This window comes from Pituophis catenifer, unplaced genomic scaffold (assembly GCF_029215685.1).
Source record: "Pituophis catenifer annectens isolate HBS135680 unplaced genomic scaffold, rPitCat1.0.hap2 SCAF_2, whole genome shotgun sequence".
NCBI classification, from domain to species: Eukaryota; Metazoa; Chordata; class Lepidosauria; order Squamata; family Colubridae; genus Pituophis; species Pituophis catenifer.
The window spans coordinates 183,527,317-183,550,883 of NW_027256882.1; the positions used below are offsets into that span (position 1 = coordinate 183,527,317).

At 41.7% G+C, this 23,567-nt stretch overlaps 1 protein-coding gene across 1 annotated transcript in view; it reads left to right on the plus strand.

Annotated features, from left to right (window-relative positions):
* The first annotated feature begins 336 nt into the window (after positions 1–336).
* The window catches only part of LOC139310303 (macrophage mannose receptor 1-like), a 33,201-nt gene continuing 9,970 nt past the window's right edge, over positions 337–23,567 (plus strand). Inside the window, exons 1-6 of the mRNA XM_070934461.1 lie at positions 337–463; positions 3,963–4,067; positions 6,858–6,920; positions 13,643–14,032; positions 20,180–20,325; positions 22,532–22,644. Of these exons, the coding sequence (XP_070790562.1) occupies positions 337–463; positions 3,963–4,067; positions 6,858–6,920; positions 13,643–14,032; positions 20,180–20,325; positions 22,532–22,644 (944 nt within the window). The remainder of the gene's footprint in view (positions 464–3,962; positions 4,068–6,857; positions 6,921–13,642; positions 14,033–20,179; positions 20,326–22,531; positions 22,645–23,567) is intronic.

Genomic DNA, 23,567 nt, shown 5'->3' on the forward strand with positions numbered 1-23,567 from the left:
CCCACCCCACCCCACACATTAAGCACTTAGCCCACCCTCACACGTGATCTCGGCAAGCTGCAGCAAAGCAGTCAGTCCAGCCACACCCTCATACACGATCCCAAGTTCCGTGTTCTGGATGTTCAAGTGGCAGTCAGGCCAGCCAGAGCCCCACAGCTGCACTCCGGCTCCCAACTGCCTGCAAAGTGGCTGTGGTCCTTCCTGGGCTGCAAAGTCCACCGTGAGGTACATGCTGCTCATCTGGGTGTGCTGCAGCGAGCGCACCTCACAGCTGATCCAGGGAAGCCATGGTGAGCCTGGTTATATCATCCAGAGGCATCCGCCTCCTGTCTGGGCATGCTGAAGCGAGACCGCCTCTCAGCTGAATCGTGGAGGCAGCAGCAGGCCCAATGCCAGGGCAGGCAGGTTGGCCGAGTCACGGAGGCAGTGGCAGCCTCGGTGCCAAGGTGGACAAGTTGGGGAGGTGAGTTCTTGCTGCAGCCATCATGCACACTGTCCCCTTCACCAGCCCGCCATAGTGGCAGCTCCAAGCCACCAGACGCACCGGGGCTGACATTTTCTTTCTTTATTGCTGTTTTGACTTATTTTTCCGCTTTCCTCTCCTTCCTTTAAAGTATAACAATTAAAGTATAAAGCAGGCAAGAGATGATGAAAAAAATTATTCCATTTTTTTATTGCTATTTTGTATTGTCTTTTTCTTATTCTCCCTCTCTACTTTCTTTCTTTTCTTTTCTCTTTTTTAGGCAGATGACATGATTAATAGCAAGACAGGAAAGAAAGAAAAAGCCTTTTAAGATAGGGTGACATGATTAATAGCTAGAGTAAGTGATAGAAATAAAAAGAATATTAATGTATACATTTTTATTTGATAAAATGAAAGTAACAATGAGAAATAGGTGGAATACTTGAATAATGATAGATTGTAATCTAATAGGGATGTGTATTGTCATTAGAAATACATAAGTTGATTGAATGTAATAATAATGTTTAACCTGATCAGTTTTATTTGTATTGGAATGCATGGTGCCCAGGTGCCACACTGTTCACACATTGATTTGACATTTTTATAAAAATAAAAAAATAGAAAACTTTTTTTAAAAAAAGAAATACCCATTTACTTTTTCTCAATGTCAGTTCATTTGTGTTTCTTGTACAGATGAGGGCATATTTCTGGAGCAGTTGGGATAATAACCAACTGCATCTTTGCACAAAACATAAAACATTGAGCACATTCTGGTTTGGGATTCTCAGTATTTAATTATGGAAGAATATTAAACATTGTGGAAGGTGGGACCAGGGGTGAAATCTAAAATTTTTTGCTACCAGTTCTGTGGGCGTGGCTTAATTAGTGGCTGTGGCTTGTTGATAAGGTGACTGGGTGGGTGTGGCCAAGTGAATGTCACTTCTTTGCCCTTTTTTAACCTATAAAACACAACACAACACAACACAACTGGCTCACCCACAATGTAAAAGCAGCTGTGCTAGACCCAAAATGACCCCTGCAACAAGTAGGAACCTCACACAGCCACAAAAAGCCCAAAAAGACAACTTTCACACTTTACACACACACAACACAACACAACAGGCTCACCCACAATGTAAAAGCAGCTGTGCTAGACCCAAAATGGCCTCTGTAACAAGTAGGAACCTCACATAGCCACAAAAAGCCCCAAAAGACAACTTTCACACTTTGCACACACACAACACAACACAACACAACACAACACAACACAACTGGCTCACCCACAATGTAAAAACAGCTCTGCTAGACCCAAAATGGCCCCTGCAACAGGCAGGAACTTCACACAACCACAAAAAGCCCAAAAAACCAACTTTCACACTTTACACACACAAAATTCCACATATAGCTTTGTGAGATTTTGTGTGTTTGTGTAGTTAAAGTGAAACACTACAGAAACACACTAAATCTAAGAAAGCTGCAGAAATATTATTTTATTTTAATGTATTTTTATTTTTATATAAAAGCAGCTAAATTTAAAACTTCCTAAACTTTAAATGGCTAGGTCTAAAAAAAGAACAACTAAAAAAAAACCCAATTAACTATATTTTAAAAGCTCCCAAAGGGAAAAAAAACTTACCCAATAGAACAGGGGTCTCCAACCTTGGCAACTTTAAGACTTGTGGACTTCAACTCCCAAAATTCCTCAGCCAGCTTTGCTGGGAGTTGAAGTCCACAAGTCTTAAAGTTGCCAAGGTTGGAGACCCCTGCAATAGAAGGTACAAGGCAGGCAGGCAGGCAGATAGAGCTGCTCACCGATGAGCTTGATTGCAGGCAGGGAGATTCAGTTCCTTGATGATGCAATGGATTGCAGGTATTACAGCAAGCGAAGCAAGGTAGGCGTTGCGACCAGCAGCTAAGGTAAGTAAGCTGGGGGGGGAAGGGATTTTTGTTACTGGTTAGCAAGCAACTCAGCTGGGATAGTCAGAGCTTGGCTCGTCAGAGCCATTTAAAAGAAAAAAAAGGCTCTGATGATCGCACGGCTCAGCTGGGCATGAGGCGGGGCAGGGGCAGGGATTTTTGCTACCGGTTCTCCGAACTGCCCACCGCCATCGCTACCTACTCGTCCGAGCCGGTCCGAACCGGGAGCATTTCACCCCTGTTTGGGACCCAAACAATGTATTAAACACAGATACCCTTGGGATAACAAATGCCAGCATTACCTCATCCAACACTAATTTAAGGGGAAAATGTTTTACAAAGGAAACAAAATGAATAGGAAAGTTATTTTAAGTAGAAATTGAAAACTAGATCTACTTAATACAAAAGAAACAGAGTTATTACTAAAGCACTATGTTTCCCTTCACTCTCCTTTAAGGCTTATGGGAGACATCAGAAGGCTAAGGAGACTCATGATAGCATGAATCATTTATAGCATAAATGAAGGGACTTCATAGATCAAAATCTGTAAATAAAATAAAATAAAATAAAATCTCCCTGAGGGTAAGACCAGAACTGATGGGTAGAAGCTGTAAAGACCTTTACATCCAAATTTGAACTAAGGAGGAATTTTCTGACTGGGAGAGCTGTCAGCAAAAACTTGCCTCTTGAAGTTGTGGATGCACAATCACTCGAAGTTTTAAGAAATGACTGGATGGTTAACTATTTGTCCAGAATGGTACAAAGATTCCTATACCAGACTGAGGGTTGGATAGGAATTCCTCTGAGGTCCCTTCTAAACCTCTGATTCTTTTATTTTCATATGCAGAATACTTAACATTTGTTCCAGCTGTCATATATTGTATGATATACTGTATATGAGATTATAATTTAAAACATTGCAAAATTGCAAAATGTTGATGTCATGAAACAATTTGTGATTTTCCAGATCACCGAAGAGGATTGATTTTTGACAATTCAGTAAAGATTTCCTGCAACATTAATAGAATACTTCCTGTTGATTATAGTTGATATTAATAAGTAGATTGATAACCAATAGATCTTTCATTTGTTTTACATTAATGGCAAGTAAGGAAGAAGCTTTACTCTATTTCTCTCTATTCCTTTTTATTTCTCATTACAAAATAAGAAATAGGCAAGGAGCTTCCTATCAGTGGTAGGAGATATTATTGTGATCCCAAGAATTCATTCTAACCAGTATTGTTCTGTCTTGATTAATATGTCAATCCCAAATGCCTCACAATTTCTCATGTCTTTGGTCTGGCCTTCCCTTTGTGATGTTGGGAACGTCTCAGCCAGGCAAGGAGGAGGGATTGAGTGGGGACTTAGCCACAAGAGATCTAGGATTGTCCCTATTCCTAAATTCCATGGAACTTTTTCTGTTTGTTCCCAGGGAAGGACGATCATTATAGATAGAATATAATAAAGTAATCAACTTGAACCTTTCATGCATGGATCTGATTGCTTGCACTTGACAATGAGGACATACCAGTAATACAGCAATTGGGAATGTCTTATTAGAATTTCCTTTGCCTCCCAACAGATACCAAAGAGAACCCAGAGATGGAGAGTACATATGAGCCTATTGACCCAGCAATCAGTCTAAATGGGAAAGAAGTAGAGCTGCTGCCTGCAGATTGTTCTCCAGGTATGGAAAGACCAAGCTTCTCTGGAAGGTCTATGTATAGGAACTTTATTTAGGAATAGGCCAAGCTATCACCTAGGTTGTTTCCATGAGAAAGAGCCCAAAGCATTTGAAACTTGGAAGAAAGGCAGAAAAACTTACTTCAGATAGATAAAGAAGGTACATAGAATAAATCATTAACTCTCTATCTATAAGTTGTTGTAGAAGAGCAGACAGAGCTGGGGATGGAGGCAGAGTTAAGTGCATTATTAGTTTAGAGTTGTTCCATTCTCACAAGTGTTCCAAGGGCATCTCCTCCTAAATGCAACCTACCCTTTTCTGGCACCAATTTAATGCTGAACTTTAGTTGACCAGATTCTTGTATATAAACCTGAAAAAATCTTCTATGCTGCACTTTTACAAAGGTCCTCGTTCTTTGGGCCTGAATTAAATAAATAAACAAACATATATTTAGCAAAATGTAAGATTCATTTTCAGCTTTTTTTTTCTCAAAAAGCTTGTAATATGGGGCTGGAAGGGCAGTTGCTGGGAGAGCAAAAGCAACCCAAATTCTTTCTTTGCAGCATGCTGGAAACCAGCTTTCACATGCAGAGCTGCCATGGTAACTATTGCCCTTGTGCTGGCCACATCTGTGTCCCTGAATGTGTTGCTGCTCGCTCTGGGACTGGTACACTGTAAGTGTTCTCCAAAGATTGATGGGATGTGAGATGGGCCCCAACATATTCTCTTAGAATCAGAATATAAAGGTGGAATTCACGCAAACTTCCTGGGATCTAGGCTTAGGTCCACTACTTAGTGGTAGAAGATAGAGCTCCTGCTTAGCTTTCGGAGGGGGAAAACCTGGAGCACTTCATGGCATTTTTGGATTCTCCAAGATACAGTCTCCCTTCTTTTGACTTTCACCAATTCAGAACTTGTAGGAAGCAGCAGATCCATCAGAAAAAAATTGATGTGGCCGAAGGATCAATTGCTCTGTGTGATCTCTAGATATCTACGGAGATGACTACTGGAAAGAAAATAACTAGTTTAAACTGCCCTTGGTCACAGGTTTGCATATTTATCATACCCATATACCATTTCAAACCCTCTCTTGTGCCTCTGTAGATGCCACATGCTTCTCTATTAACTAGAATAGTGACCAGTTAGGGATTGCCAGCATGGAGCCCAGGAACACCAATGTATCTGCAGACACTTCCTTTGGTGTTCAACAAGTTTCAAGCCCAGTTCCACTTGATTTTTTTACTTTAAAAAAATTAAAAATGGGAAGCAAAACAAAATCCCAATATCCAGGTGTTTTTTTATTCCAAGAGTGCCTTTGTTTCCCCCCCCCACACACACAAAAGGATTATTGCAACTCATTGCTTTATTGGAAAGTATGCTCATCTACCTAGGTGAGAAAGATAAACAGGCATAGTAGAGAGAATCTAATAAAGAAGATTCACAACTCTAGAAAGAGTTGTGTCAGGTGAGATCCAAGCAAATTGGTATTTCCCTTCTGATTGTCCCTCCACCCCCATCCCACCTCTGACAGCCATTTTGTAATTGCACACAAAAGTAGGGATTTTGTGAGAGACCTCTACCATTCTTTCAAAATTCCAGCTTTGCCCCACTGGTCTGAAAAATAGTTGGAAGTTGTTGGATTAAAGTGATGGAACAGGAAAGGGAAGACCCTAATTTAAATTCATCCTCAGTCACAGCTCATGACCTGACTTTGGGCCAATCTCTCTTTCAGTCTGGTATTCGTCATAAGATTGCTATTGCAGAGAAAAAGTGAAGGAGAAAGTGCTATCTAACTTACATGAACACCTAGAGGAAAGCAGGATAGAAATCTAATGCATGAATAGCAAAAATATGCCTGGCTTCTTTTTTACAACTGTGTTACAGACCATTTAACCTTGAAGTACATCAAAACAAAGTAGCTGTGCTTAATTTGGTTGCATGCTTGGTTTTGCTTGAGGAATAAGAAAGTGTTCCATATTAAAATTGAGTTGTGGCTCTGGGTAATGTGGTGGGATAATTTTCTAAGAATACAATGATCAAAGAAAACCCAAGAATGGGTTACCAATATGAGCAGGAAAGCTGATGATGTTTGTATGAGCATGCTGAATAGTCCCCAGTTGGATAAACTACCATATTTTTCAGAGTATAAGATGCACCTTTTTCCCCCCTAAAAGATGCTGAAAATTTGGGTGCGTCTTATACTCTGAATGTAGCTTTTTCGAAGTTTTTTTTCAGCCCTAACGAGGCACCAACGAGGTGCTAGCAAGTGAAGTGATCTTCCCAGCTTTGCCTGCTCCCTCGCCTCTCTTCTGTGCTTTAACGAGGTGCTAGCGAATGAAACGATCTTCATGCTTTGCTCCAACTCTCAGCTGTTCCTAAGAAGCTTTTTTTCAGCCCTAACTAGGCGCTAGCCGAGTGAAGTGATCTCCCCGTGCTTTGCCTGCTTTTCTCATTGCTGCTTCCTCTCAGCTGTGCCTTAGAAGCTGTTTTTTATCCCCAAGTTGGGGATAAAAAACCAGCAAACTAATGTGCTGATGCTGACCAGACTAAGGACGCTAGCCAGATGAATACCTGGTAGGCAGATTTCCCCCCCCCCCTATTTTCCTCCCCAAAACCTAAGCTACGTCTTATACTCCGGTGCGTCTTATACTCCAAAAAATACAGTATGTTAGTTGTCCCAATAAAAGCCAGGGAAGACAACACTTTTAAATATCCCCATTTGGCAAATGTGACTGTTTTTGGTGGCCTCAGCATTGCTCTTTCTAAGATAAGTCTGCTTGTGTGCCTGAACAGATTCTAAAATGGTTGCTACTCTGGAACAAGCACACCAAGAGAACAAGCAACTGCAAGAGGCAGGTGAGTATCCTGGACAGTTGGGGAAGATGCTCATGAATTAAAGTTTTGCTTTGATCTCTGAAGCATGCAAGGAATGTCAATATAACATTTCCATCTTTTTTTAACCTAATTTGCTGCTCTTCCCTGACTGTATTTCACTGTTCCTACCTTTCTTGCAAATGTTCCTTTGATATTCCTGTTCTTTTTAAAATAACTCAGAGGATTTTCTGTTTATTGGCATTCTCTATTGATGCAGCTTTCTTTACAATTTCTTGTCTGATATTGAAAGTCTGCCTGACATGATCCTTTATTACCCCAGGTTCTTTCTCTGACAATATGATTTATTGTTTTTGTTTTTATTGTTTTTATTGGATTTGTATACCGCCCTACTCCCGAAGGACTCAGGGCGATGAACAGCCACAGAATAAAACACATAAATACAAAAATTTAAAATAGAATAAAAACAAATTAAATAATTTGGCTGAGACAAATTAAAATACCCAATAATTTAAAAAACAAATTAAAATTTGCATTTAACAGGGGAAAAGATTTAGGCCAGGCCAGCTTGATGAAATAAGAAAATCTTGAGCGCGCGACGGAAGGTGCGCAGATCCGGGATCCTCCGTATTTCCGGGGGGAGCTCATTCCAGATCGTAGGTGCCCCCACAGAGAAGGCTCTCCCCCTGAGGGCCACCAGTTGACATTGTTTGGCCGATGGCACCCGGAGGAGCCCCTCTCTATGGGAGCGTACTGGCCGGTGGGAGGCTATTCGTGGTAGCAGGCGGTCCCGTAGATAACCAGGTCCTAAGCCATGGAGCGCTCTAAAGGTGATAACCAAAACCTTGAAGCACACCCGGAAGACCACCGGGAACCAGTGCAGCTCGCGCATGAGGGGAGTCACATGGGAATGCCACTTCGCTCCCATAACCACCCGCGCAGCCGCACTCTGCACCAGTTGGAGCCTCCGAGTGCTCCTCAAGGGGAGCCCCATGTAGAGAGCGTTACAATAGTCCAGACGAGAGGTGACGAGGGCATGAGTCACTGTGCGTAAGGAGTCCTGATCTAGAAAGGGACGCAACTGGAGAATCAGGCGAACCTGATGAAAAATCCTCCCGGTCACGGCCGTCAAGCGCTCTTCTAAAGACAGCTGTGAATCCAGGAAGACGCCCAAGTTGTGAGCCCTTTCCGTGGGGGCCAATGATTCGCCCCCAATAGTCAGTGATGGCACCAGCTGACTATATCGGGACGTCGGAAATCACAGCCACTCGGTCTTGGATGGGTTGAGCCTGAGTCTGTTTCTCCCCATCCAGATCCGTACAGCCTCCAGGCACCGGGACATCACTTCAGAGGCATCGTTGGGGTGGTCCGGGGTGGAGATGTACAGCTGGGTGTCATCAGCGTACTGGTGGTACTTCACCCCGAAACTACGGATGATCTCACCCAGTGGCTTTACATAAATGTTGAACAAAAGGGGCGAGAGGACTGATCCTTGTGGCACCCCACATATAAGGTCCCTTGGGATTGACCTCTGCCCCCCTGTCAACACAGACTGCGACCGGTTGGAGAGAAAGGAGGAGAACACTGTAATATGGTGCCTCCCACCCCCAACTCTTCCAACCGGTGCAGTATGATATCATGGTCGATGGTATCAAAAGCCGCTGAGAGATCTAAGAGGACCAGGACAGAGGAGCAACTCCTGTCCCGAGCCCTCCAGAGATCATCAACCAACGCGACCAATGCCGTTTCCGTGCTGTACCCAGGCCTGAAACCCGACTAGAACGGATCCAGATACGTCGTTTCATCCAGGTACTGGGGAAGCTGTTGCGCAACCACACTCTCAACAATCTTCGCCACAAAGCGAAGGTTGGAGACTGGGCGATAATTAGCCAATACTGCCGGGTCCAGGGGAGGCTTCTTGAGGAGAGGCCTCACCACCGCCTCCTTCAAGGTGGCGGGGAAGACACCCTCACCCAATGATGCATTTATAATCCCCTGGAGCCAGCCTCGCGTCACCTCCCGGGAAGCCACCACTAACCAGGAGGGACACGGATCCAACAAACATGTGGTCGCGTTCAGTCTACCCAGAATCCTTTCCACGTCTTCAGGGGCCACAGGATCAAATTCATCCCAGATAACATTCTCAAGACCTGCCTCCATCACCCTTGCTGGATCTACCCAGTCGGAGTCCAGATCTTCCCGAATCTGAGTGATTTTGTCATACAGATACTGAACAAAATCCTCGGCTCTTCCCTCCAAGGGGTCCTCCCGCGCTTCTTGGTGGAGCAGGGAGCGGGTCACCCTAAACAGGGCGGCCAGGCAATTATCTGATGACGCAATAAGAGCAGCAAAATGAGTACATTTTGCTGCTTTTATCGCCACTAGGTAATTCTTAATATGAGATCTTACCAGTCTCCAGTCCGATTCAGAAAGACTGGCCCTCCAACTACTCTCTAGGCGTCTTTTCTGGCGCTTCATCTCCCTCAGCTCCTCGGTGAACCAAGGAGCCAGGTGAGATTGGCGCCGGGTCAGAGGCTGCAAAGGCACGACTCGATCCAGAGCTCCAGCAGCTGCTCTATCCCAGGCGGCCACTAGGTCTCCAGTCGAGGCGTGAATCAGAACCTCGGGGATTGGCCCAAGCTCCATCTGGAACCTATCAGGTTCCATCAGGCGCCTGGGGCGGTACCATTTTGTCAGTTCCGCCTCCCTGCAGCAGGGTGCAGCAATTCGAAGGTTAAGGCGAAGGAGAGAGTGATCCGACCATGACAAGAGCTCAATGACTATATCCCCTATCTCAAGATCACTCAGCCACTGTCCAGAGACAAAAACCAAGTCCAGTGTGTTTCCCCCCGTGTGCGTAGGGCCATGAATTAGCTGGGTCAGGTCCATAGCTGTCATGGAAGCCATGAACTCCTGAGCCACCTCAGACACCTCACCCATGGATGGCAGGTTAAAATCCCCCATGATCATAAGTCTGGGGGTATCAACCGCCACCGCGGCGGAGTAGCTCTGGCAGGCTGCTGCCACGTGGCAGGGAGCCAGGTACATGATCAGCAAACCCATATGAACCCCATGACCCCACTTCACAAGGAGGGTCTCACAGCCGGCCATCTGAGGAACAGTGGTCTCCCTCGGCTTAAGGCCTTCTCTAATAATAACCGCTACTCCCCCGCCCCTGTGACCTCGGCTGATGGAATGCGTAGAAGCCTGGTGGGCACATTTCTACCAGAGGGACCCCTCTCTCCGGGCCCAACCAGGTCTCCGTAATGCCCGCCAGGTCCGCTCCCCCCTCCTGAACAAGATCACAAATGAGGGGAGCTTTATTTACTACAGACCTGGCATTGCACAACATCAGTAGAAGGCCTGGGCCCTGAGGGTCTGTGCAACCTGGAGAACGAGTGGAGCCTTGGGGGCTGGAGCACGCTACCGCTCGGAGACAGCGGGTGCATGCTCCCTTAACATGATATGGCCCCTTGCTCCCGCCATATCTACCCCTCCCACTCACAGTACCGATGGTAAAAACACAATCTGGACAAGCTCGACCCCCCCCCATTACCCCCCGATCCCCCACCCCCCTCGCTGCGCATCATGGCCAGGCCCAACCCTCCCCTTGGTGGGTTTTCCCCCAAACCCACAACCCTAGTTCCAATTTTACCCTCCCCCCCCGGGACCCCTTAAAAGTTTAACCAAAAATTTACATAAAAAACCCCTCAACCCCCTCTTCGCCGCATGATTTAGAAGACTACTTAGGTCTTTTCTTTTTTAGTATCGTGGAAATATTTTTCTACTTCAGTTCTCAGGAAGTCTTCTATATCTTTCATAGCTTCTATATCTTTCAGTTCTCTTTTGCATACATTAAGTCCAGATCAAATCTTGAGAATATATCTGGTGTTTTTGAAACATTCTAACCCACGGGTGTCAAACTCACCATATCACATTGCTGTCACATGACGTATTGTGATGTTTTTTTTCCCTTCGCAGAGCTAGAGTGGATATGGCCTGTATGTGATGCATCTGGCCCCTGGGCCGCCAATTTAACACCCCTGTTCTAACCCAATATTTGACACTATTAATTCATGGTCTGTTCCACAGTCTGCACCTGAAAGTACCCTGGCAGTTAGAATTACATTTCTCTATCTGCTATTTCCAGTTATATGATCAATTTGATTCTGATATCCATCCAGTAGTATTTAGGAGCAGTCTGTATTTGCCTCCTGCATTTTGACACTTATCCAACCCAACTATTCCTGTAATTGCAGATACTCCAATCTTTCTAATATTCTAATCATGCACTAGTATTACTACATTCTTTCTAAATGTTGCATTTATTTCCTCTTGCAATTTGCTTTAGAGTTTTTCAATGTCATTTATTTTTCCACCTATAATAAATGCATTAATGTATATAAAAGAATCACTGAATATCCACTAATTCTGACCAGTAAAATCCTGTTTCTTATTATTTAAAAATGAGTACATATGTACCAATATCTTTGTGGACTGTCATAGCCACTCCATTCCTTTATATGGACTCATGTCCTGCATACTATAATCTGATTTAAAATGGCTCATTCTGGTCTACCAAAACTCCCCTAGTCTTAAAACATTCCATTTAGTATGCTTCATTTCCATTTTTTTAAAAAATTTGATTTATATGCCACCCTTCTCCAGAGACTCAGGGTGGCTTACAATGCATTAAGCAATAGCCTTCATACTTTTGTATATTTATACAAAGTCAGCTTATTTTGTCACTCTCAAGTTTCCTTGGTTCATGCCCATTACATTCCATATTCCAATTATTTATGTCTCCGTATCTGTATATACATACATTTATGCCTGTATATTTAGAACTTTCTTTATCAATAGTGACATTATTAGCAACCATCCTTCCTTGCAGCTCACATTGGGTTTTATCATCACTTCTAGATCTATTTGTGAAAACTCCATGTTCTTTCCCACTAACTAGAACTGGCTGGGGAATTCTGGGAGTTAAAGTCTATGTATCTTAAAGTTGCCAAGTTTGGAGAACATTGAACTGAAGGAATGCCTGCCAAGCTAGGTACTCCATCATCTGTCACCTAGTTTCATTTAAATGCTACATCCAGAACCATACAGTTTTACTAGCACCAGTACAAAAGTGGCTTGCTACTACCTTCTGGCTCTGGTTTTGGAATTCCTGCTGCTAGATGGGTTGGTTCCCCTTCTCCTGAAGCATTCCACTGATCTTCAACCCTGTTAGATAGTTTCTTAGCTTAGATATTAACCTTACAGTATCATCAAGAGTGATGATCCTTGCCAGGATTTTGCCAGGACTTCCATCATCCCACTAGAAATGCACTCAAAGTCACTAGTTTTCTACTGTACCCACACCATGTAAAAAGTGTTAACTCCTTGGGAGGGAAAAAATTGGACCAATTCTCCAATGAAAGAATTTAAGCAAACTAACATTTAAATAGAGCCTTGGTACTACAGTGGTTTAAAGCACCCTGTTATTAACACAGCTGCCTGCAATTTACTGCTGGTTCGAATCTCTCCAAGGCTCAAGGTTGACTCAGCCTTCCATCCTTTCTAAGGTAGGTTAAATGAGGACCCAGTTTGTGGGGGCAATAAGCTGACTTTGTATAAATATACAAAAGGATGAAGGCTATTGCTGAGCACATTGTAAGCCGCCCTGAGTCTCCGGAGAAGGGCGGCATATAAATCAAATTTAAAAAAAAAAAAAATAATAGTAAAGGAATGTTCTTTTTCTTCACTGGAGTATTTTTCAGAACTAATGCCAAGAAAACTGTGAACAGAAATAGGAAATGTGTTTTAATAAATAATTGCTTTTTTAATATAGTTTATGAAACTCTATAAACAATTATTCTTGTTGCTTTCCATTTTAGGATCATTTGGCTGGCTGTTGTTTATTCAAGTTTAATATTCATTGTTAAATTATTTAACATCTTTCTGCTTTACTATTAATTCTAAAAACTACACCTGTGCCACTTAGGTTATTTTTTCTTTAGGGACAAGTTGCTATAACTCTTATCTTATTTTAAGCAGCCCAATGTCTTTGAAATAAATTGAATATAAATGTTTGTGCAATAAATTAACAGATGAACAAATAAAACTGTGTTAGAAAATCAGTTATTTAGACAAATATTAAAAATGTAAAAAAAGAGATTGGATCTTACAGTGAGTGAGAATTTACTTGATCAAAGCCAGATTAACTAGTAGCAAGCTTGTGGGTCATCATTCCAAATTCCCTCCATTGGTCTGCCCTCAGTTTTAAATGGTTTGAAAAAATATTTTAAAAGTATTTTATTACCTTTACATTTACTAAATGTTCTCTATCTGAATAGTTGCATGCAATTGGCTTCTCCTATCTATGATTGATGAAAAATCTTACATAAATGTTTGGCATGTAATGTTTGATTATATTTCATGTTATGGGCTATTCATACTAGTACATTAGTGTAGCAATCACATTAGTGTGAAGATCCTTAATACTTCTCAAGCATCTGATAGCTTCTAGGCCTGTCAGGATCTAAAATTTTAAGAGATTTCATTCAAGTATGCCTAAAAAAGAAAAACAAATCACATTTCAATAAGAGTTGAATTGTGGGGCTTTCCTTTCCTTTGGTGCTTTTTTGATGATGCTGAGCAGAGACCTAAGTTTTTCTTTCTGTTTTTCTCCCTCTTTCTACCCCCCTTCTGGCTCATCTTTGCCTATCCTTCTTCTACACTAACTCCACTCCGTCTTCTAGTACCTGACCCCTTCTTACTATTCAATGAAGCTCACAATGCTTGCATGACTATAAAACAGCCCAACAATCTCATCAAAGTTTCCTGTGACCCTGATGCCCCAGGCCAGCGCTTTCAGTGGCTCTCCAGAGGCCTCCTTCGTCATGTGGCATCACAGCTATGTGTGGAAGCCTCCACAGCAAGAAACAGGGTGGCTATCCTTCTGAAGCCTTGCAATGTGCAGAGATCATTTCAACACTGGGAGTGTCGCGACCATGACTTGCTGGCCCTTCAGGGCACAGATTTGTACTTCAACTATGGCAATAGTGCCAAAAAGATAGCAATGCTGTATAGCCAGAATGGGCACTGGAGTCGCTGGCTCATCTATGGAACACATAGCAACATCTGCAGCAGTGAGTCTCTGCAACATCTCTTTTTTCAAGGACTTCTTCACTTTATCCAGGAGGGAAGGGTGTTGGTGCTTGGAGGCTCTAGATGCCCTGAGATCTGACAGCCAAAACTGCTGTTCTGTCTTACCCAGGACATGGGTCATTTCTGCAGCTATGATTTCTGCTTCAATCACATATGGATAATATATGGCTCATCTCTGTCTTCTCAGCAAGGAGCAGATGCTGAAATTCAGAGATTACATATTTGGGACTGTTCATATCATTTTTGAAAATAGTGCCTATCTGGAGCTCACCACTCTGCCTTGCTACTGTTTACTTAATTAACTGTAATTGCTTTTAAATTAAATTAAATTTAAATTTAGCTTCCATCTTAGTTCCACCTGATTTCTGGGGTGTAGTCCAGAGGTGGGTTTTAGCAGGTTCTGACCAGTTCTGGAACTGGTAGCGGAAATTTTGAGTAGTTCGAAGAACCGGTAATAAAAATTCTGACTGGCCCTGCCCCTATCTATTCTCTGCCTCCCAAGTCCCAGCTGATAGGGAGGAAATGGGGTTTTTGCAGTAACCTTCCCCTGGATTAGGGAGGAAATGGAGATTTTACAGTATCCTTCCCCTGCCACGCCCACCAAGCTACACCCACCAAGCTATGCCATGCCGAAGCCACACCCACATAACCAATAGTAAAAAATTTTGAAACCCACCACTGGTGTAGTCCAAACATATAACAAAGACCAAGTAATTCCCTTGTTCTGAAATTTATTGTGGGATATACTTTAGTCAGAAATTTTATGGAGAAAAAAGCCCTTTTCAACAGTGGAGGTGGGGAAATGGTTTCCTTATAAATGAAGAACAGAAATATGGAATGGTAGACATGGAATTCGTAATCCGTTAGGATTTGGAGAGCTCAGTGAGGTGTTCTCAGAATGGTTGGCACAGCCAATCACCAGATATTCATAATGTTCCACAGAGCAAACTTCCCTGGTTAAGGCATCCAGGAAGCCTATCTATGCATAGCAACATCCCTCTGGCTTTTCTTGGCCATTTTGGGTGGCTGGTAGATAAACTTTCAAATACAGCAATCTCTTTTTTTTTTTTTTTTTAATTTGATTTTATTATAACATATAGTGATACAATCGGTACATTTTCGGTTCATTGGTGCAGTTATATACATATATACATCTACATACATTATTGCTTGTCTTTTGTTGATATTGTTTCTTGAAGCTAGATTTAATTTCAAACACTTAAAAATAATAGTGCTCAACTCCCTAAGACTAAATCTAATACTATTCATATAGATTTTGTTAATTAGTTAAAATTTAATCTCTATTACCTTCTTTATTTCTTTCCCCCATCCATTCGTACCACATGTCCCACACACTATAAAATTCTGAATCTTCTCTGTCATTAATTTCTGAAGTCAATTTGTTCATTTCGGCGCACTCCAATATTTTTCCAATAACATGTTCTTGAAGTGGTATTTGTTTTTCTTTCCAATACTGGGCAAAGGAAATTCTAGCGGCTGTCAGAATATGTATAATTAAATACTTTTTCTTTTTTGCATATTCAGTTTTCAAAATTCCCAGGAGAAAAGCTTTTGGGTCAAAATCAAAATTTTCTTTTATTATTTCTCTAATCCACACCCATATCATCCTCCAGAATTTTTGTGCCTGATAACATGTCCACCAGCAATGATAAAAAGTACCCTGCTGATGGTCACATTTCCAACATTTAGGGCTCGAATTGGGGTAGATCTTCGCTATCCTGGCTGGGGCCATATGCCATCTATAAAACAGCTTGTATTGGTTTTCCTTATAAGCCGTCGCCTTTGTCATTTTAAGGTTATTATTCCATATTGAATCCCATTCGTTCAAATTTATATTCTGTCCTATATTTTTGGCCCATGCTAACATCGGTTCTTTAACTACTTCCTCTGCCATATCGTACTCCAATAAGTAATTATATAATTTAGCTAAAATTTTGTCGTCCGTACCCATCCATATCTTATCAAATCCATTTATGCTCATTTCAATGCCAAATTCCTCCTTATCTTTTTTATATCTGGATTTAATTTGGTTATATGGCCACCAGTCTATAGAAATACCTTGTTCCATCAATTCTTCCCTTGTTTTAAGGTTCCCTCCCCCATCTAATAATTCATTGTATCTGAACGTTTTACCCATTTCTAATACATTTGGATATATTATAGCCTCCATGGTGGAAAGCCATCTCGGAATTTTCCAATAGTGCTTCTGTCTCATCTCTCCCCATATTTGTATCAAGATCTCCCTTATTTTATGTCTATGGAAGTAAGTTTTTATCTTCTTCCCAGTATCCCAGAGATATGCATGCCAACCCTTCTGGAGATCATACCCTTCTAGAGTTAACAGTCTTTTATTTCTTAGGGTTGCCCATTCTTTCAGCCATACTAGGTTTGCAGCTTTTTGATATAACTCCCATTTAGGTAATCCGAAACCCCCTCTTTCCTTCTTGTCCTGTAAATTCCTAATTGCTATCCTTGGTTTCTTTCCCTCCCAAATAAATTTCCTGATGATGCTATTGAGCTCCAGAAAGAATTTTTTATCTAATTTAACAGGGACCGTTCGGAATAGATACAATAACTTGGGTAATATGCTCATTTTTATTGCCGCGATTCTGCCTAATAATGATATCTGTAGTCTTCCCCACTTTTCCAGATCCTGTTTAATATTTCTAATCAATGGTAAATAATTATCCTCTCTGAGGGCCGAGCACCTTGATGAAATCCAGACCCCCAGGTATTTTACCTTCTTGGCGATTTGGATCTCCATTGATTCTTCCAGTACTTTTTTCCTTGCCTCCGTCATATTTTTTGTTAATAATTTAGTTTTGGATTTATTTAATTTAAGGCCTGCTACCTCCCCGTAATTGCCCAATTCTTCCAGAATTTTAGTGCCTGATTCTAATGGTTCTTCCATGATTAATACCACATCATCTGCAAATGCCTGTGTCTTATATATCTCTTTTCTGATTGTCAGACCCTTTATTTCATTATTGTTCCTAATCTTTCTCAAGAATACTTCTAGTGCTAAGATAAATAGAAGTGGGGATAGAGGGCACCCTTGTCGGACCCCTTTTCTAATTTGAAAAGCCTTAGTTAGTTCTCCATTCAGTAATATATTAGCCTTTTGTTTTTGATAGACAAAATATTAGATATTACAAATACAGCAATCTCATCATCTTCAGTGATTGTGATTGCTATGTTAGAGCTCAGGTATTATATGAAATATGGATTGTTGGAGGCAAGTGCTCTATATGGAGGAGAAGGGGCTGCACTTCTTTTTTTTATTAACATAATCTTATTAGAAATCAGATGGGGCAACTGTCAGAGGATGTGCGGAGGGAGCAAAATAAGCATCTGAATCTTCCTAGCAGCAAAAGTTCTATATTACATGTACTATAATTAAGGCCTTTTATCTTTGTCTCACTGATACCACATAAATCTTATTCTACCAGACATAAACCTGATCTGCATTATTTATATATGTTGGGTTCAGTACTTTTATCTCTTCAGTAAAGACCTAAGACTAAATTAAGGTGACCAGATTTTAACATTGGTAAAGAGGGACATTGTGGGCGTGGCTTATTTTGTGGGCGTGGCTAGCTGGTCATGTGACTGGGTGGGCGTGGCTAGCTGGTCATGTGACTGGGTGGCCATGGCTATGTGTATAGGGTAAGGTGAACAGATTTTAACATTGGTAAGAGGGACACCATTGTGGGCGTGGCTTATTGTGTGGGCGTGGTTTGGAGGCCATGTGACTGGGTGGGCGTGGCTAGCTGGTCATGTGACCGGGTGGCCATGGCTATGTATATAGGGGCTACTCAGAGGGCTGGAAAGTCATTTCTGACAGGTCCTCACACTTTTGACTGGTCCTCACACTTATGACCATCCTCACATTTATGCCCGTGCAGCATTCTTAACAACCATGTCACTCATTTCACAACTGCTTCTCTTCACCATGGTGACAAGATAGGGCAAAAACGTAAAATGTGAGGACAGTCGTAAGTTCGAGGACTGGTCAAAAATGCGAGAACCAGTCAAAAATAACTTTTTCAGCCCTCTGAGTAGTCCATATGCACAAAAGGACTAACCAGAGGGCTGAAAAAAGTCATTTCTGACAGGTCCTCGCACTTTTGACTGGTCCTCACACTTATGACCATCCTCACATTTATGCCCGTGCAGCATTCTTAACAACCATGTCACTCATTTCACAACTGCTTCTCTTCACCATGATGACAAGATAGGGCAAAAATGTAAAATGTGAGGACAGTCGTAAGTTCGAGGACTGGTCAAAAGTGTGAGGACCAGTCAAAAATAACTTTTTCAGCCCTCTGAGTAGTCCATATGCATAAAAGGATACAGTAATACAGAGGATACAGAGGGAGGAAGAGAGGAGGAGAAGGAGAAAGGAAGAGGAAATAGGGAGGAGAAGAAGAGGGTGGGGGGAAGAGAAAGTAAGAAGGAAAGAAAAGAGAGGTGGTAGGTTTGAGGAGAAAGATTGCTGTACAATAAAAAAGATGAAAGGGAAGAAAGCCAACCCCAAACAAATATAAAGATATTAAGATAAAGAATGAATTGTTAAACTTTAAAGAATAAAAGAGAACAAATATGAATAAATAGCAATAATTAGAAACACACATACAAACATACAATGTATTTTCTTTGAACAGAATATTTGGCTGGTTCACAAATTTAAACAGTGTTTAGTCATTTCAATTAAATTTACAATTTCTATATTTCCTTTTTGCCATATTTATTCCTCATCTATTTTTTTTAAAAAAACAATATTACCCTTCATCCTCATCTCTAATCTTAATCAAATTCAATTTTTCCCTTCTATTCTATATTATACCCCTTCCCATTGTCATCTATTTTTATATCCATCCTCACATTGGTTAATTATGTAATTATGTAATACAGTTGTTTAATACAAATTCAACATTTTAATATAAATCAATTAGTTATATAACTATCTTTTTTGTATATTAATCAATATGAACATGAATATTCCAATTATTTCCATGCAATCCAATTTCTTACAAATCAATTAATTATACTTACCAATAATAATAAACCAAATAATTTCCCCCATATATTCCTCCAAACCACAACTTAACCATTTCTGCTTTCAACACAGTATACGATTAATAGTATCTCAATTATTACAATTCCCTAGTTAAAAAGAGCTTTTTTTTCTTTTGTGTTTTAAAATCTTGAACTCTCCTCTTTTGCCCTAAATAATTTCCCATACCTAATAATTGCACCTACCTTTTTTGGTGAGGAAAAGGAAAATAAATCTGCTGCCTAATTTTCCAAGGTTGCAAGCAAACAGCAAAGCCAACAGCCTGTTTTACTTTCAGTTTCGTTTTGAGCTTGGTTTGCACAAAGAGAAAAAAAAAACTACTGAGCAATTTAGCAAGAGCAGAGCCCTGCGCAAATCAGCTGAGAGGGGGAAGCCGAGCTAATCAACCCGCGGCAAGAGTTTAAACAGGTTTTTTCCCTCTAGCCATCAGCTGGGACTCAGGAGGCAGCCGGGACTCAGGAGGCAGAATGAAAAATCGGGACTTTTTTAAAACGCCGCGGGACGCGGGACAAATTGCTCAAAAGCGGGACTGTCCCGCCAAAAGCGGGACGTCTGGTCACCTTAGACTAAATTGACTTGCAAGGAAAATCATGGACTTATTTCTTTTGAAAATATTCAAATAAGGATCTTTCCCAGAGATAGTGAGCCTTGACATTTAAGCTCTTTTTAGTTGAATGCTTATGTTATCTAAATTAGAATACTGTATTTCTTTCAGTCTACATTCACTACCCTGCAATCATTGTGATTATGTAAATGTATTTCCTGCACAATAATTAGAAGTGCAAGTAGCTAATGCCTAAGTCTTTTACTATCCCAAATATAAATACACACACACACACACAAAATGATGGTGTTCCCATGTCAGGATTTATATATACATTTGGGTTGGTGACAGAGGTATGGCACTTAAATCTGGAATTCCAACCAAACAGTGAAGTTTATGGTTACAAAATTCCACTTAATAATTTCACACCAACAACATCAGAATCAATTCTAAGGTGGCAATATATTTTTCTCCTTCTCAATCCAGCTTGCAACCCCTTTTCTATGGATTGGACCTTCTTTCAGGGAAGCTACTACTTCTTTTCCTATTCTCCAGGAACTTGGGATGTGGCCAACCAATCATGCACCTCTATGGGATTCCACCTAGTGATGATCAACAGCATAGAGGAAAAGGTAGGAGTAGCCAGATTATCAAAAATGTGGGGAGAATCTATTGCTGAACAATTTCATCTGGGTGCTGATAGTTTACAGAAATCTTTTTTGTTCCCATACAATTAACTAGTAAATATAGCACTCCCTAAAAATTGGCTTTCAGTGGATATGTAGATAAAAATAAGGATGTGTAGGTAATGTGTAGCTATAAAATCGAATAGATTCCTGAACAACCTAGTTTACCACTTTGTTGTCCAAAAGGTAGAAGAGGGTACTAGAGGGACAGTTCTACTGGACTTAATTCTTACAAACAGAGAAGTGTTAGAGGGAGTTGAAACTGCAGCAGTAGGAAGAACTGGTTCTTCCTAATGACCGTCTAGGTGGGCATGGCTGGGAGGATCATGTGACTGAGTGAGTGTGACCAACTCACTGAGTGGGTGTGATCACTCGCATGGGTGGTGCCTGTATGGGCCAGGTTGGAGAGGGAATCCAGGGGTCTCCGGTGGGGGGGCGGGAGGGGGGGGGTGGGAGGAAAGAAAAAAAATATCCAACCTCTTTGTGTGTGGGGGTGTGTGTGGGTGGGTGTGAGTGTGTATGTGAGAGAGAGAGAGCACAATGCCACCAGCCCTGATATAACTTTCTGAGATTGGATCAAATCGATCTCTCTCTATCTCTCTATCTCTCTCTCTCTCTCTCACACACACACACACACAAATTGGAGTGTGTGTGTGTGTGTGTGTGTGTGTGTGTGTGTGTATCCCTCCCTCCCTGCTTTAGGCAGGCTTAGAAAGTGCATGTGCTATGGCATGCTGTGGACGCCCTTCGCTTGCCCCTTTGCCCAGCTTCCCTCCTCCTGCCATCTCCTCGGTGCTCACTCACTCGCTTGCGCTCTCCCTCCCCAGTCCAGCCTGATGCAAGTGGCAGCTCACGATTGCCCTTTGCAAGTCCACTGAAGCTGGGTGCTGGTCAGGACTGGCTTTTTGCCTAGGTTTGTGTGGCTGTCGGGGGGAAAATGGACAGGGGCCTGGGGAAGAAGCCATTTTCCCCCCGACAGCCAGACAAACCTAAGCAAAAAGCTAGACCTCACCGGCATCTTACATGTACCGGCTCTCATGGCTGGCATTTAAACAAAGAAAAGGATGTTTTTGGCATCCGGAGGTGTTGTCATGGGAGGGTGAATCATCCGTGGAAATGACATAACTGCAACCCCGTGAGATGCTCGGGAATGAGGGGCAGGACCCCCAGACTCTAAATAAGGTTCCTATTAAACCAAAGCCATTTTTTCCTCAACCATCGTGTCCTACAACCTTGCCTGCCTCTCAGGCTCATTCACCCTCAACTGCCAATTGCTTCCAGTACTGCAGTTGGTGTTTCCCACTTCTTTGTCATCTCTGTGGGCATGCACGCCATCACCAGCTGCTGTTCCGGGTCCTGTTGCTTGCATGCACACTGGACAGCTGGTCTGGCACACATGCACACCGCCAGCTATTCTCTTCCAGCTGGTCTTGGACAGAAGAGAGTAGTTCTTCGCCAGCCAACACCGGAACCAAGAAGAGAGCAGCTTCACCCCTACACCACACTATAAAAAAGATGTTGAGACTCTAAAAAGCATGCAGAGAAGAGCAACCAGGATGATTAGGGGACTGGAGGCTAAAAGATATGAAGAAGTGTTACAGGAACTGGGCATACCTAGTCTAGTGAAGAGAAGGACCAAGGGAGACATGATAGCAGTGTTCCAATATTTGAGGGGCTGCCACAGAGAGGAGGGGGTCAATCTACTTTCCAAAGCATCTGAAGGCTATTAATTATCACTGGTTTCTTATTTATTTATTTATTTATTTATTTATTTATTTATTTATTTATTTATTTATTTATTTATTTATTTTATTGGATTTATATACCGCCCTACTCCCGAAGGACTTTTATTGGATTTATATACCGCCCTACTCCCGAAGGACTTTTCTTGCCTAAAACTCATGGGAAACTGACAATAGTTTTCAATAACTGGGACCAGAGAGAGGTAGAAGGAAAAAAAAAAGAGGCACCTGAGTTAAACAACAAGAGGTTGCATCTTTTTCAATATACAACATGTATTGGATTAAATGCACCAATACTAGAACTTTTCTACCATTAGCAAACCAAGCTGTCCATAAAATGTATTTGCCTTTTTTTTAATTGTTGGCATCATCTACTGTTCTGGAATTTATTTTGTGTGTGTATGAGACAGGGCCATGTTGCAACCATCATGAAGGCTCCTTCCTGCTGGATTGGCCTTACTGACCAGGTGCTTGAAGATGACTGGAAGTGGGTGGATGGGACACACATAGAACATGGCGACAGGTATGCTGTACTTTGAGGTCCAATGGTTTGTTGCAAGAACTCAGCTCAGAGCATCTAACTTCAGAGGCTCTGTAGCCTTCTGCTTGGGTTCTCTTAACATTGTGAAATCCATTCAGCAGTTCTCATTGGCTCTTTCCTGTATCTGAGCATGCCCTTGGTGTGTGCAGGTGCCACAATGCCCATATTACCTCTAGATAGCGCCCACCAACCTTCATTTAACAAAAATTGTAAACTGATGAGATCTCATGAGCATTCCATGTTCTCAATGGAGAATCAATAAGTGTTGGGCCATTTTTTATTTAAAACAAAATAAATTATTTAAAAATAAAAATAATTTATTGGGGGATATTTCCACCTCTATATAAAATTATGCAGTACAGGTAGTCCTCAACCACAATTGAGCCCTATATTTATGATTCTTACCCAGACCCATACTGATCAATCAAAATGACATTGTTAGTCTAGATAAGACTAAGAAGAATTCATTAATGCTATATGGCAATCTTCAACACAGAACAGATGGTCAACCAACATGACCTCTGAACTGAATTTGGGTCACATATACTGATAGAATAGGTTATGGGTTATGACAGCAATTGGGATCAGGGTTGTCATCACTAAGCAATATGATTGTAAAGTGCAACATCATGTGATTGTTTTGATTAATGACAGGAATCTTGGCCGATCCCATAACTCTAGAACACCAGAGAAGCACCATAACTCTGAACAGTTGCCAAATGAATTAAAGTAAGCTAAAGATTATCTGCATGGGATTCTAGCTCTTCCCTCTTTACTGGCTTCAAGAGAATTGAATTCTTTTGGAGACTAGGACATACCAGGATGAGAAGTTGGGGGAAAGTTCCTGGACCAAGGCAAAAAAGAGTGGATTCAAGACCTTCCCAGAATTTCAGAATTAACTTTGG